The sequence below is a fragment of the Genypterus blacodes genome, unplaced genomic scaffold (genome assembly GCF_046128005.1).
Source record: "Genypterus blacodes isolate CSIRO-AG114 ecotype Tasmania unplaced genomic scaffold, CSIRO-AGI_Gbla_v1 ptg000063l_1, whole genome shotgun sequence".
Classification (NCBI taxonomy): Eukaryota; Metazoa; Chordata; class Actinopteri; order Ophidiiformes; family Ophidiidae; genus Genypterus; species Genypterus blacodes.
In genome coordinates, this window is record NW_027466875.1 from 9,600 (window position 1) to 22,015 (window position 12,416).

Below are 12,416 nucleotides of genomic sequence, written 5' to 3' on the forward strand. Positions count from 1 at the left end.
GCAGTGACACAGTCCGGCTTTCCAAAAACCAATTAGGACCAGTGATAGAGCAGCGGGGGGAGGCAGCCGCTCATGGAACTACTTGTTGAACTCGCCCTGAGCATTTTCATTAAATTATTATATATAACTTCTGCACCCACAGAGCGTGTAAAGTGCGCCGGAAATGATAACGATGAATAATTTTGTCGCGCACGAATAACCCTAATTATTTACTAAGTGTAACTGTGTGTATCAATAATACGTACAAACACATGTGCAGCATATTATCGAAAGAATAAATTCATTCTCAAATTCTCGCACTTGGTCAATTTGCATTCAGTGCCTAAAGCGAATAAGTGCCGATAATTAAAAAGTACTTTCTTTTGTGTCTTTGCCAATGATGTTGGAGCCAAAGCGTCTGTATTAACGGGATTAATCACAATATCGTTCATGCACAATGTTTTAGAAGTGGCAGTTGTTTAATTAGGAGGTACGTGGAAATAGATGAATCTAGCGCCCTCTGCTGGTTAAACTGGGCACAGGCTTGATTTCAGCTCCTTCCGGCACTGCAGATGTCAGAATCAATAAACAGCGATTATTGAATGAATGAATGAATACAAATTTTTCCGGCAGTCAGCGAAAATCCAATAAAGTAGATGCGGCTTCTCCTCTTTATTTATTCCCAGACTCTAGTCGGCTCTTTGAGAGGAGAGTAACTTCATTCATTCTGTCCTATTTCCCTCTGAAGCAGTGTGGCATGGCAAACGCATTATCTGCTTTATGCCTAATCCCTATGCCTCAGTGTTTTACAGCCAATGTAATTACATCTCCACAACTCCCTTGTTTTAAACCGCACCGCTCTTTCCACTCTAATCCGTTCCCAAATCCCCCTGCCGGTGTCAACGCCTCTCTTAAGACTATCTTTGAGGTGCAGATTTAAATGGTAAAGGTCAGAGGCCTTTAAATATTCTGCACGCCACAAAAACAAACTTGTAACTGAAATATTTTCTTTTGGCTTTTTATGCATGACTGTTAGTACTGGTAAGTATTTGTTTCATCTTAAGTTGACGACTGTGGAGGGAGTGAGTTCTAAGCAGTTAGGTTTCAGTAGTGTTTAGCGTTGACATATCCATCCGTGCTCTCTAAACATACATATTCAGGGTTGTTTCCCAGCATTCATTGGGTGAGAGGCAGCCTTGGATATACTTATGATACCTTAGATTTCTCCCGAAATGGGGGAAAATGTTCTGATGCATTTCTCAACACTCTTTCTTTCTGCAAAATATGACAACTTTCACACTGAGCTCCAGCGATAAGCAGCTTTACCTCACCTTTTATTACCTCACCTCACACTCCCGACACCTCCTGTCTACCCTTCATTTGCCTCTGCTTCCTCATTTCCCCGTCTCTCCTTGTTCCTGCGTCCCTCCGTTTCCCTTTGTCCACTCGTCCTTCACTCCTTGCTGCTATTCATTCTGTCCTTGTGCTCTCTGGGGGTCGGTGGCACTGATAATGAAGCACATAGTTAACTGATATTAGCTCATTGGCAGTGGATTCATTAGGCCGAGCCGAGGCTTATGGTGATTATTTACCCGTAGAGGAGGGGCCAGGGGCTCAGCACTGCTGCACTCTGTGTCAGCAGCCACAGGCGTCTTTGAACTCACTCTTTCTCTGTTCATGTGCAACACTTTATAACTCTGTTCCTCTCCGTTTGTCTCATTCTATCTTAACATGTCTGCTTCTACATTTCTCCCTCTTGCCACTTTCAGTTTTTCTCCCTCTTCTCCTTCCCTGTCATTAGACACCCACAACACAGTTCTGCATTCTCTCTCTCTCTCTCTCTCTCTCTCTCTCTCTCTCTCTCTCTCTCTCTCTCTCTCCTCAACGCCCCCTTTCACCCAGTGGTAATTATAGAAAAATCTGTAATAGTGCTCAGAGGAGCTGATAATACCTTTAGCTTAATTAAAGACATTTATGGGACGTAAAGACATGTAGCCTCTGGGTTGCTGTGCTCCCTTACTAACCCAAACTCTGTATTTCTCACTTTTTCATCTCCCTCAATCTCTTGCTTGTTCTTCTATTCTTATCTTTTTCTCTGTTTCACACACACACATCGTGAAACGTCCAAGAGTACAGCCTAGATTGTGCATGCACATTCATCTTGTCAAACACAATAATAGAGGAAGAAGCATTACACCTGTCTGCTCAGAGGAATGGTAGCAGTCCCATGATATCATTCCAGGCTTACATTTGTGTTACATTTGTCATTTTATGCAGTTTATCAGCCTCACACACGCACACAAACACAAGTGTGATAGCGACAGTCCTTTCCTGTTGATCATCCCAGTGTTGCTCGTGTCACATCCTGTTAGATAGAAACATGCACAGCGAGGCTTTTAACATGTCAGTCATAGATTCCAGTAATATTGCAGGAAAAGGATCACTACTTGGTATTCTGAAGGATTCTTAGTAAGGTCATAGTGCTGGAGAGAAGGTTGGCGCTCTGGGAGTTTCTCCTTTTTTTTTGCAGCAAATGTGTCATGGAGTTTGCATTTCTCACCGTTATTCTGGTTTCTTCCTCCGTGGTGCTTTTCTCCCACTTCAGCTTGTCTTTCACAGGTATGAGAAGCATTCTATATTTAGAGAAGACCATCAATGTACTTGAAAGTGCTCACGCTTGTAAGAAACATTATACTGCCAGTCTGCCTGGAGCATTGTAAGTGAATGAGTCATATCAGTCCTGTTTTCCTTGAAGGTAAATAGTGGATCATGCATGAAGACATTTCATTCCTCCCCATAGAGTCAGATTGAGACATTTGGAACGAGCCAAAAGGATAAAACACATCCTGTGATTTTATTTGTCTTTGTGTCAGTGAGCTATTCACTGAGCTTTTCCCAGCAGCTGTCACCTTTAATCGTGTTGAAAATTCCTTCGTCTCCCTCTCTCCTCCAGAAAGAGACTGGGATGATGTGGTGGTTACAAAAGTGGGCTCACCCACCACCTTGGTCTGCAACAATACCGCGTTGAGAGGTGCCATAGCCATTAACTGGAAGATGAAATCACTTGGTGCGGATCAATGGAAACTGGTCCTCTCTGCCAGTGAAAGGGAGAAGTTCTCCGGTGGCTCCTCAAAGGCATCCATGCGGCTCACTGACCCTGACTTTCAAAACACAGGGGTGTTCTCGCTGTTCTTTGTTCCTAAAATGAAGGACGGAGGTCTTTACTCGTGCTTGATAAAGTGGCAAGAGAGGAAAGTGTGGGAGAAGACTGTCCTGTTAGCTGTTCTTACAGGTATCTGAGACTCCAGCATAGAAACCCATATGACTTCTTACCACACAAACAGAGGTTCAACACGGAAATTACAGCTCTATTTTTAGTGAAGTGAATAAGCTTGGAGGCAGTAAATAGTTACCTTCTTTCCCTTTCACTGCAATGCATTAATCTACTTCATCTACACACACCCATGTCTCACTTATGTCTCTAAGTTGTTGATTTTCTATGTTTAAATCAGAATATGAGGCTTCTTAATATAAATCTCCTGTATGAAATATTGCATGTAAGTATGTCTGATTCTGTGTATTTGCCTGATCAAGTGATTGATTGGTTGAATCAGAACCAACAACGTACACATCTTCGCCAAAGCCACAGCTAATTTCATATTTCCTCATCTCCAGTCACCATCATCCCTCCTTCACCCATTCCTCAGCACAGCACCCTGCGTCTGATTGCCAGTGTTAATCCTGATTCCACCATGAAAAAGGTTACCTGGAGCACACCGGGCGGCATCGCCATGAAATCGCAAAGACTGAGGAACACGGGCACGGTGGCCAAACTGCCATACGTCGAGATCAGTGACACGGGGGCCTACACCTGCATGGTTCAACCTCTGGGGAACAGCGCCCGCAGATTTTTTGCCTTTAATGTGGAGGTGACTGTTGACGGTGAGATGGGGTGTATGAAGATGACAGTACATGTGTTGTGGAATAGAATACATTTCTTGTTGCTTTTGTTGAGAGTGAGTGGGCATCAGTGCCAAACGCTCAGCAGCAGCAGCAGCAGCAGCATTATTTATTTAAGCACCGTGTAGCTCCAGCTCTTCAAAGTATTTACTTTTATAGACCAGTTTCCAGACTCTGAAGTGTACTGCAGATCTGAACTCAAATCCAGCCAGTCCTCCTGCGAATGTTTTAGTTGCTACAGTTATGTTTTATTCATTATTTTCTTTTTGTTTTCTCATTCCTTGCCTCTCTCCACAGTTAACACGGTGGCCTCCTCCACCAAAACACCAATATATGGTGAGTAACACAAGCGGAGGGAAAGCGTTGTGTCAGCAGCTTGGTAATCAGGCTGAGCAGATTGCAAGACTGACTGAAGGAGTAACTCTGGGTGTACGGTGTAAGAACTCGTAATCCCTATTGTTGTTAGGCATTCTCTGCTATCTCCAGTCCCTTCTGTTTACTATTCTGTCTACACTTTCTGTCTATATCTCACCCTTCATTCTCTACCGTTTTATTTCTTTTTGATTCCCTCCCAAATGCTTCCTCCTGTTACCTACATCTTCATATCGGTCTCTGCTCTGTCTGTCTCGCTCATGCTAACATTATTCTGTTTTTCTCTCTCCCTTGTCTCCCATTTTTGCTTCATAATGCGTCCTGGCCCTCAGATACTGAGATCAAAACTGCCAACCTTGCTCAAAAACCCTTCACCCTGCTGTGCCCTGCAGTCCAGGGTGACTACGTGCAGCTGTACTGGCAACCTCCAGACACCAGGATCCATGATATGAAGGAGGCGTATCGGTATGACCGCTGGAGGAATACCACCGTTGCGCCCGAGATAAGCATCAAGAGGCTCCAGTTGGCCGGCTCACCCTACAACGCCCAGGCCGGGAGCTTCTCCTTTATACTCACCGGCGGGATCAAAGCTGGGGGACTTTATATTTGTAACGTTTTCCTGAATGACAATGCCTTCAGTCAGAGGATCCTGCTCAGCGTGCTGAAAGGTAAAGATCAGGGTCAGGAAGAGGAGAGGGAGAAGGAGGAGGAGGTGAATGAATAAACCAAAGGGAGGGAATGGCTTTATATGAGACAGGTGGTGTCAGTGTTATGATAACCTTTCAAATCAGGGGTACAGGTTATATAAGATGACATTTAGTGGACGCCATTATGCAAAGTACTGTGAATACACAGCACTTTCCAGAAAGTGCTCTAATGGAAGTTGAACCCCTCACCTTGACCGCATTATATTGTCCACTCGCAGATGGACAAAGTACTTTCCTATGATTTCTTACACAAGAACGTTGTGATAAATACTTTCACCACTCATTTAGTTTATGCAGGTTGAACGTGACGATTGCAAAATATGCACAGGGCAGATGGTGGAGATTTTTCTTTAACCTAGAGGAACCATCTGTCAAGCTACAGATGCTACATGTTGGCAAGAATTTACCCAGCTGATGTGTCCTTGAGCAACACACGCTAAATTCCCATCGGCTCCAATATTGATGGTGTGTTCACAGTCTAACTTCACTGCGGACGACGGTCAAGCAAGACGAATGTCATACTCTGATTGGTAAATGAGTCGCGTCTCATTGTAGAGTGCATTATTGTGCTGCTCTAATTAACAAGTCCAGTCATCATATTTACTCCAAAGTAGTTCTGAAAACAACAATTTATGTTTCACTGTCACCATTTTGAGCCTTGGTTTTGTGTGTATATTCTGACTGAGAGCTCAATTTCCTGGCATACAGGGTGTTGACTTGACAAGCAGGAAATGGGACAAGGCTTCAGTCTGGCACCAAAGTTACTGCATTTCTTTGGTTATTGTTGACTTTTGCTGTCCAAGAAAATCAAATTAGTTTAAATATGGATAAGATACTCCAACTAAAAGTAGCTATGCACAACTTAAAGTGGACAAAGTGGACTTAAAGACAATCGATTTGTACGATTTTGATGGAATCTCGACATGGTGGTAGTTACATACATATCCAACATTTCATAGAATCAACAGAAACACACAGAAAAGGCTCTGGCACACAATGCCCCCGTCTCTGCGGCCTCGAAAGGCTTTACTAATCGCAGTCACGCTGGCATCCATCACAGCTGCCCAGACATGACCAGCCAATCCATCACTTTCACCCTGCGTCACACATCTGCATCCCTGCATGTGCGTACACTCGCACACACACACACACACACACACACACACACACACACACACACACACACACACACACACACACACACACACACACACACACACACACACACACACACACACAAACACCCCCACAGCAGTCATGTGAGGCATATATTTTTACCCCACCTCATTATAAGTATCATTATGTATGATTATACCTGCAGCCCTCCCACCAAGGCTGTCGGAGGCCCACACTGATCACTCTAATCAAGGTTGAAACGTCTGTGTGCGTGTGAGTGTGTGTGTGTCGGTGGGTCTGTGGGGCTTGATTACACCCAGATGGATTCTCATTTCATTTTGATGAGACACTAAGCTTCAGTCACAGTCAACCAACGCATTAGAAGCCAATCACCTTAATGAATATATATTATTTTGACCCCTCTCTGAATTGTTCCTTGTTTTTCATATCGTTCACTCTCCTCTTTACGCCTTATCTGTCCTTGGCCTTTTCTGTATTCACACGTTACCCTTTAACTCACTTTTGCATCCTCCTCCCTCCCCCCTGCCTATTTATCTCTCTCTCGCTCTCGCTCTCTTTGTGTATCTTCCCTTCTGCCTCCTCTTCCTTTGTTCCATCTTTCTAACGCTCGTTGCTCCCCATAACATTTCCAGTTAAAGGCAAACGATTGGCATCAAAGCTGGAGCTGCTGTGCGAGTACTCAGAGCTTTCTCAGGTCCGAGGGGTTGTTTGGACTCACCAGAATGATGTCAGTCGTCGGTCGGTTGACGACACCACCACAGACGGCATCCACACTATGGTGGTGCCCTTACCCATCACCCCTGACCTGGCTGGTGACTACACCTGCACCATGCAGCTTGAGAACTGGAAGACCGTCAGCGGCACATACACAGTCACACTGCCCCCTGAAGGTGAGATGGAGCGGATGGTAGACACAAAGAGTGGATGTGTTTTCTCGATTTTCTTTATCATTACTCTGTCACTAACACGGGCATCCTAGCAGACATCCTGTCAACTCCATGGAGATAATGAACCATGAATGTGATGATGATTCTCTTGGATATGTGCTCTGTGAAGCATTTTACTGTGAATTCACGCCAACTTCTAGTCAGGCCTGCTTCCACTCGGTTCCCAGACAGGAATACAGAGATAAAGACAAGCTCCTGACAGATACCATATGTTATATTTTTCTCATGTAGTTATAGGGGTCATAGGTCAGGAATACTCCGGGACAGACAGCTGTGATTGAAAGATAATTTCCAGTGGAATAACTTGGTTCATTTCTCCAAGTTAAAGGTTTAATTAACAAAGAAAACACCGTACTTTTCTTTGTCCGTTAGATATAGAATAGGAAGCGTGTATTCTTTTCTTATCACACACACCTGGATGATCTAAGAGCAGAACACCTCTTCAAAAAAGTAAATTATTCAGGTTTTATAGTATTGGTGGCTGTGGGGGAGCACAGGAGGATGTGACAGGTGAATGGATCTCTTAGCAGAGAGGAGTTCACTCCCTATATCCCAATACATCACTTGAACCGAGCGGCCCAGAGCTCATCATGATGCACACTGATGTTACTGGTAAAAGAGTAATGGACTCACAGAAAATAGAGACGGTGGAAACATGGGGGAAACAGGCGGAGGCAGAAGGGTTTTTGTCTGATTGGAAAGACTAGATGGGAAGAAAGTGTAGTGAGAGACATTTTGTGCATTGTTCAAATAAGCTGAGCCGAGTTTTGGATGACCTACATTTACATGGTTGAAAGGTCTTTTGTTGCTGAAAAACTGCAAAAGCACAAGAATGAGGAGAGATGTTTGGTTTATAATGAGTAATATGATAATAAGATGTGACAGTTTGAGGTTTAGCAGTCGCTGTGCTGGGTAATGAGGCACTTTGATGCTTCTGAAATCACTTGAAATAAAAACAAATGTTTGTATATCTCATGTAATGAATGCACCCATTACAATACTACAGGTTGTATGTATTGAAACAACACAGCATAATACACTTTCTTTCACAGGTGGCACAGTTCGCGATACACAAATTTGGAGGAATGGCTCTGTTCTCTGGTGCACAAAAATACTTTAAATGTCAGGATGTTCTGCAATCATTTACCATATGCAGTTGGCCCATAATTTGCAATGCATTCAGGCAGCTCTTTGGGCTGCTTTCAATCAGCCACCCTCCTCTACAATCACACTGATATAAATCACTCCCAACTTCATTTGAGAGGAAATAGACGAGGAAGGAAGGAAGTGCAAATAGAGGAAAGGAAAAAAGGTGAGATAGGGAGGGGAGGAGGGGGGGAGAGGTGCAGAGAAAGAGACAGGGCGAGAATGAAAGGAGAGACGGAGGGGAGGGAGAGTGGGGGCATTTATGCCTCACTTCACTGCACTCGATTATCATAATTCATGCGTTAAAGCTTGCATGGGGAACGGTACAGGTCATCTCTTACTACACTATCCCATTAATAACCTCCACACACACATAAACTCAAACACACCCACCCCCACACACACACACTAACCAGTTACATCTCACGCAGCGTAATGACTCATTTTGATGTCGGCTAAAAGGCGTGACACCGTAACCTCATATGCCAGATAATGACAGCTTACAAAATTGTGTACAAATAATGACATCGTAGTCTATTTTATACGCCTATTTAGTCGTTTATTTAGTGGATGAACCAATTATTCATTCATTAGCGTTCTCCTTTCATCCAAAGGTGTGTGACTGATCTGATTGCTTTGTACGCAGCGTGCAGTCAACAGGCAGCAGTAGAACTCTTGTTCAGGTACACTAAATTACACCAGCCTCTGTGGAAATCAGCACCTCCCACCTGCTTTGCCTGTTGCCCTGTGGCTGAGTTTTGCATGACTGATGTCATCCTCATTATGCAAACAATCCTGACAAGTGTGATGTGTGCGCTGCTCGTCGCCTAAAACATTTTACTAGTACTACAGTGAGCTAATGGTTTGCTTATGTAATGTGTGTACTAATCATGTCCAGGCTCTCTCTGTGTACGTGTGTGTGTCTGTGTGTGTCTCCCTTTGCTGCACTGACTGGTCCTGTTGAAAGACCTCGGTTTACTCTGTGGTGTTTGCGTGTTTACCCAGAGGCGATTGGTTTCTCGGGTCAGTCAGTGAAGAAACGTCAGACTCCTAGTGGCTTTCTCGTCTCAAATGTCCATTCGGATTAAATATGAAATAATGAGATCGTGACCCATTTAGATTTTCTAAAACTCACAAAAAAGGATAATTTTGCTGTAAAAACGAAGTCGGCTTTTACTGCTTTGATCTGAGCTGTTTGTTGGCTAAGCGCTTTCTGGTGTTTTACGTCTTCTCATCCCCATCGGAAGCCAATAGCATTTCCTGTCCATACTGAGGGTTTGTCTGATCAATATCTCCTGAGCTGTTGTACACTATTTATGCTGTCTAACCGCGTCTGGGCTTCCTCACTCTTTTTTTCTGTGGATGACAGCAGCATGATGCAAATGTGTGTAAGACGTTGAAGAAATCTTTAGTGCAAAATCTTAGAAATTGACATTTTTATGTAGAAGCGAGGTTGCCAACGGGCGTAACAGGAAAGCAAGTGGAGTCTGCCTGTCGTTCATCCATGCACTCACCTCTATGAGTTCAAATTTATACTCTTTTTTGGAAATAATCAGCCCTTTCTCCTTCTCCGTCTCACTTTTTTCCATTTGTAGAGAGTGTCGGTGACACCACCCCCTCCCTGCTCCCTTCCACCCTCTCCCCGCTCCCTCCCACCCCCCCGCTCCCTTCCACCCCCTCCCCGCTCCCTTCCACCCCCTCCCTGCTCCCTTCTACTCCCTCCCCGCTCCCTCCCACCCACTCCATGCTCCCTTCCTCCACCTCCCTGCTCCCTTCCCTCTCTGCTTTATTACTCCTGGTGCCCCTGGTTGCCACGGCTGTCGGTGTGTTGCTATGGAGACAGAAACACATTTCTGATCGCGGTGAGTCTTCCGGCATTTTATTTTTGAGACAGTTCTTTGTGTTCCGTCCATCTTTGGCCCCTGTCGGCTGCAAGTGAGTGATCTGGGCCGTGACATCCTCTGGGGCTGTTGTAATGAATCTGCCACAGCCCTCCAACCCCCGCCCCCGTGCTCACCCTCTCTGTGTGTGTGTGTGTGTGTGTGTGTGTGTGTGTGTGTGTGTGTGTGTGTGTGTGTGGGTGTGTGTGTGAGAGAGTGCAGGTATGGAACAGTCTCAGTCTATGCACTCGGGTGGAGAGAACATCTATGAGAATCCTGAGGATATCAGACATGTAAGTGATGAATTCAGACATTCTCACTTTACACTCTCTCTCTCATTCTTTGTGATTTCTCTTCCTGCTTTCCCCCTCTGTGTTTTTCTCTAATGCACTTTTTGTGCTTTCCTTCTTTGTCGCTTGTTGTTCATTAAACTTGTTGTTTTTTTCTCTCCTCCCATAACAACAGGCTCCTCCCCAGGGTTCAGTCTACATGGTGAGTTATTGTGTTTCCCCCTGTGTATACACACAGTACTGTAGAGTATGAGTGTGTTAGGATCTGTGACACACACACGCACCCACCAATGCATACAGGCTCTTTCATTGCTCTCCCTAAGCTGTCAGCAAATATCTTCCCTCATACTCCCGGTCCTCTCCCCCTCAAATCTGTCAGCCATCTCTCAGATAAACCCATTGCTTATCAAGTGTCACCCTTACATTAGTTGTATTAGCAAATCCATCTTATTACACACTACAGAGACATAAATCAGGCCTCAGCCCCATGGATCAGTCTTTTTATCCTCCTCCTCATTGTCCAACTTCATTCTTCATGCCAGGATTTGAAGCCAATGGAAGAGAACGACGTCTATAAAGAACTGGAGCGGTAAGCAAACAGCCTTGCATCTCCTGATTTGAATAGCACGTGTGTATGTGTGAGGATGATGTATATGTGTGTGAACCGGCCTGCGTGTCACTCATCTGCCTCTCACACTCTTCTCACATTCACCGACTGTGCTGGTCTAAACGCCACCCTGACGCGTTGGAATAACATCACCTTGACAGTGCTTCGCCTGTGTGTTGTTGGCGCCGTGGCGATACATCTGTGTGTGTGTTTAAGGGAAAATAAATGAGACTTGGGGACTGGAGATTTTTGTGTGAAGTTGTCTTTCTGTTGGATTTTCAGATTTGAGTGTCAGAGTTGATCACCTACCCGCGTCTCATCCTCATCCAGCTGTCACATCCACTCAGTCCCCAGCTGTGGCAGAAGGCCTCTATAAGTAACTATATGCCACTATTGGAACTTCAATGCTTCAGGGACAAAGTGTCAGATTTTTCTTTTGTTTGAATCACATGTTACAGTACATTCTCAGTTCTTATAACCATACAGAAGTACTACTGCTCTGCTTGAAAGTCACATTTGAAGACTGTACATTCAATTAATCAGATTGTCCTCTTGTGCTGTATCTGCGTTTGCCCAAATAAAGAAATATATGAATAAATAGACAGAAAATGCATTGTTTCCACGTGAGACTTTTATTCCTTTCAATTGGGATAAAGCACTTTATTAAAACTGAATTCAGACCATCTTGCTGTGATGCAGGCGCTGTACAGGATTTCTGGAATGCAAAAAGAGAGCCGAGCATGAAGACGAAGCATCCGTTTGAACAGCCAATCTATGTTCCAACTCTCACATCTGGCTACAGGTTTTGTCATTACTGAAAAAAAAATCATAGATATAAGCAACCAAAATGAGATAGAGTGTGTGGACACGCCAATAGGGAAAGGCAACAGCACGAGTAGAATTGCTGCTTTTTCTTGTGGAAAGGATCTGATCCCTGCTCCCAGAAAGCCTCCCTGGTGGTCATGTCTAACCTGGGGGGAGATCACAGGGCAGACCCAGAAGATGTTGAGGAATTATACATCCTTTCTGGCTTGGTAACGCCTTGGGAGCCTCCAGAACGAGCTGTGGGCATGACTAAGGAGAAGGAGACCTGCAGCATTTGCTCGGGCTGTCCCCTCCCTGCACCAGAGGGATGTAGGACAGCAGTGTTCAAAATGCAGGGGGGGTGGGGGGAACAAACATCTGGTCCTGGGTGTCCCCCTTAAAATGAAAGTATTCCATGTCATGATTGAAGCCCTCACATTAAAGTGTTCATATCCTCTCTTCTGTTTATACTGTATTTTATGTGGATCCACCCTAACCGTTTAGATAGTATCTGGAGCGGGCCGGCCAATGTTATTAAGCAACCTATGAATAAACTGTCTTGCGGCTGCATAAATAATAATTCAAGT

At 44.5% G+C, this 12,416-nt stretch overlaps 1 protein-coding gene across 1 annotated transcript; it reads left to right on the top strand.

Moving 5' to 3' along the window:
• The first annotated feature begins 2,422 nt into the window (after nucleotides 1–2,422).
• On the top strand, nucleotides 2,423–12,366 carry g6fl (g6f-like). Its single transcript, XM_076154593.1, has 11 exons — nucleotides 2,423–2,598; nucleotides 2,933–3,271; nucleotides 3,655–3,921; nucleotides 4,237–4,275; nucleotides 4,644–4,979; nucleotides 6,788–7,045; nucleotides 9,844–10,110; nucleotides 10,351–10,421; nucleotides 10,594–10,620; nucleotides 10,961–11,007; nucleotides 11,308–12,366. The coding sequence occupies exons 1-11, from the start codon at nucleotides 2,520–2,522 to the stop codon at nucleotides 11,324–11,326; spliced, it is 1,749 nt and encodes a 582-aa protein (XP_076010708.1). The 5' UTR covers nucleotides 2,423–2,519; the 3' UTR covers nucleotides 11,327–12,366.
• The last annotated feature ends 50 nt before the right edge of the window (nucleotides 12,367–12,416 follow it).

Bases quoted from the DNA above. Each gene is read 5' to 3' on its own strand.
- g6fl (XM_076154593.1), top strand. From the start codon at position 2,520: ATGGAGTTTGCATTTCTCACCGTTATTCTGGTTTCTTCCTCCGTGGTG. The intron at 2,599-2,932 runs GTATGAGAAGCA...TCTCTCCTCCAG, and splicing joins CTTCAGCTTGTCTTTCACAG to AAAGAGACTGGGATGATGTG. The intron at 10,621-10,960 runs GTGAGTTATTGT...TCTTCATGCCAG, and splicing joins CCCAGGGTTCAGTCTACATG to GATTTGAAGCCAATGGAAGA.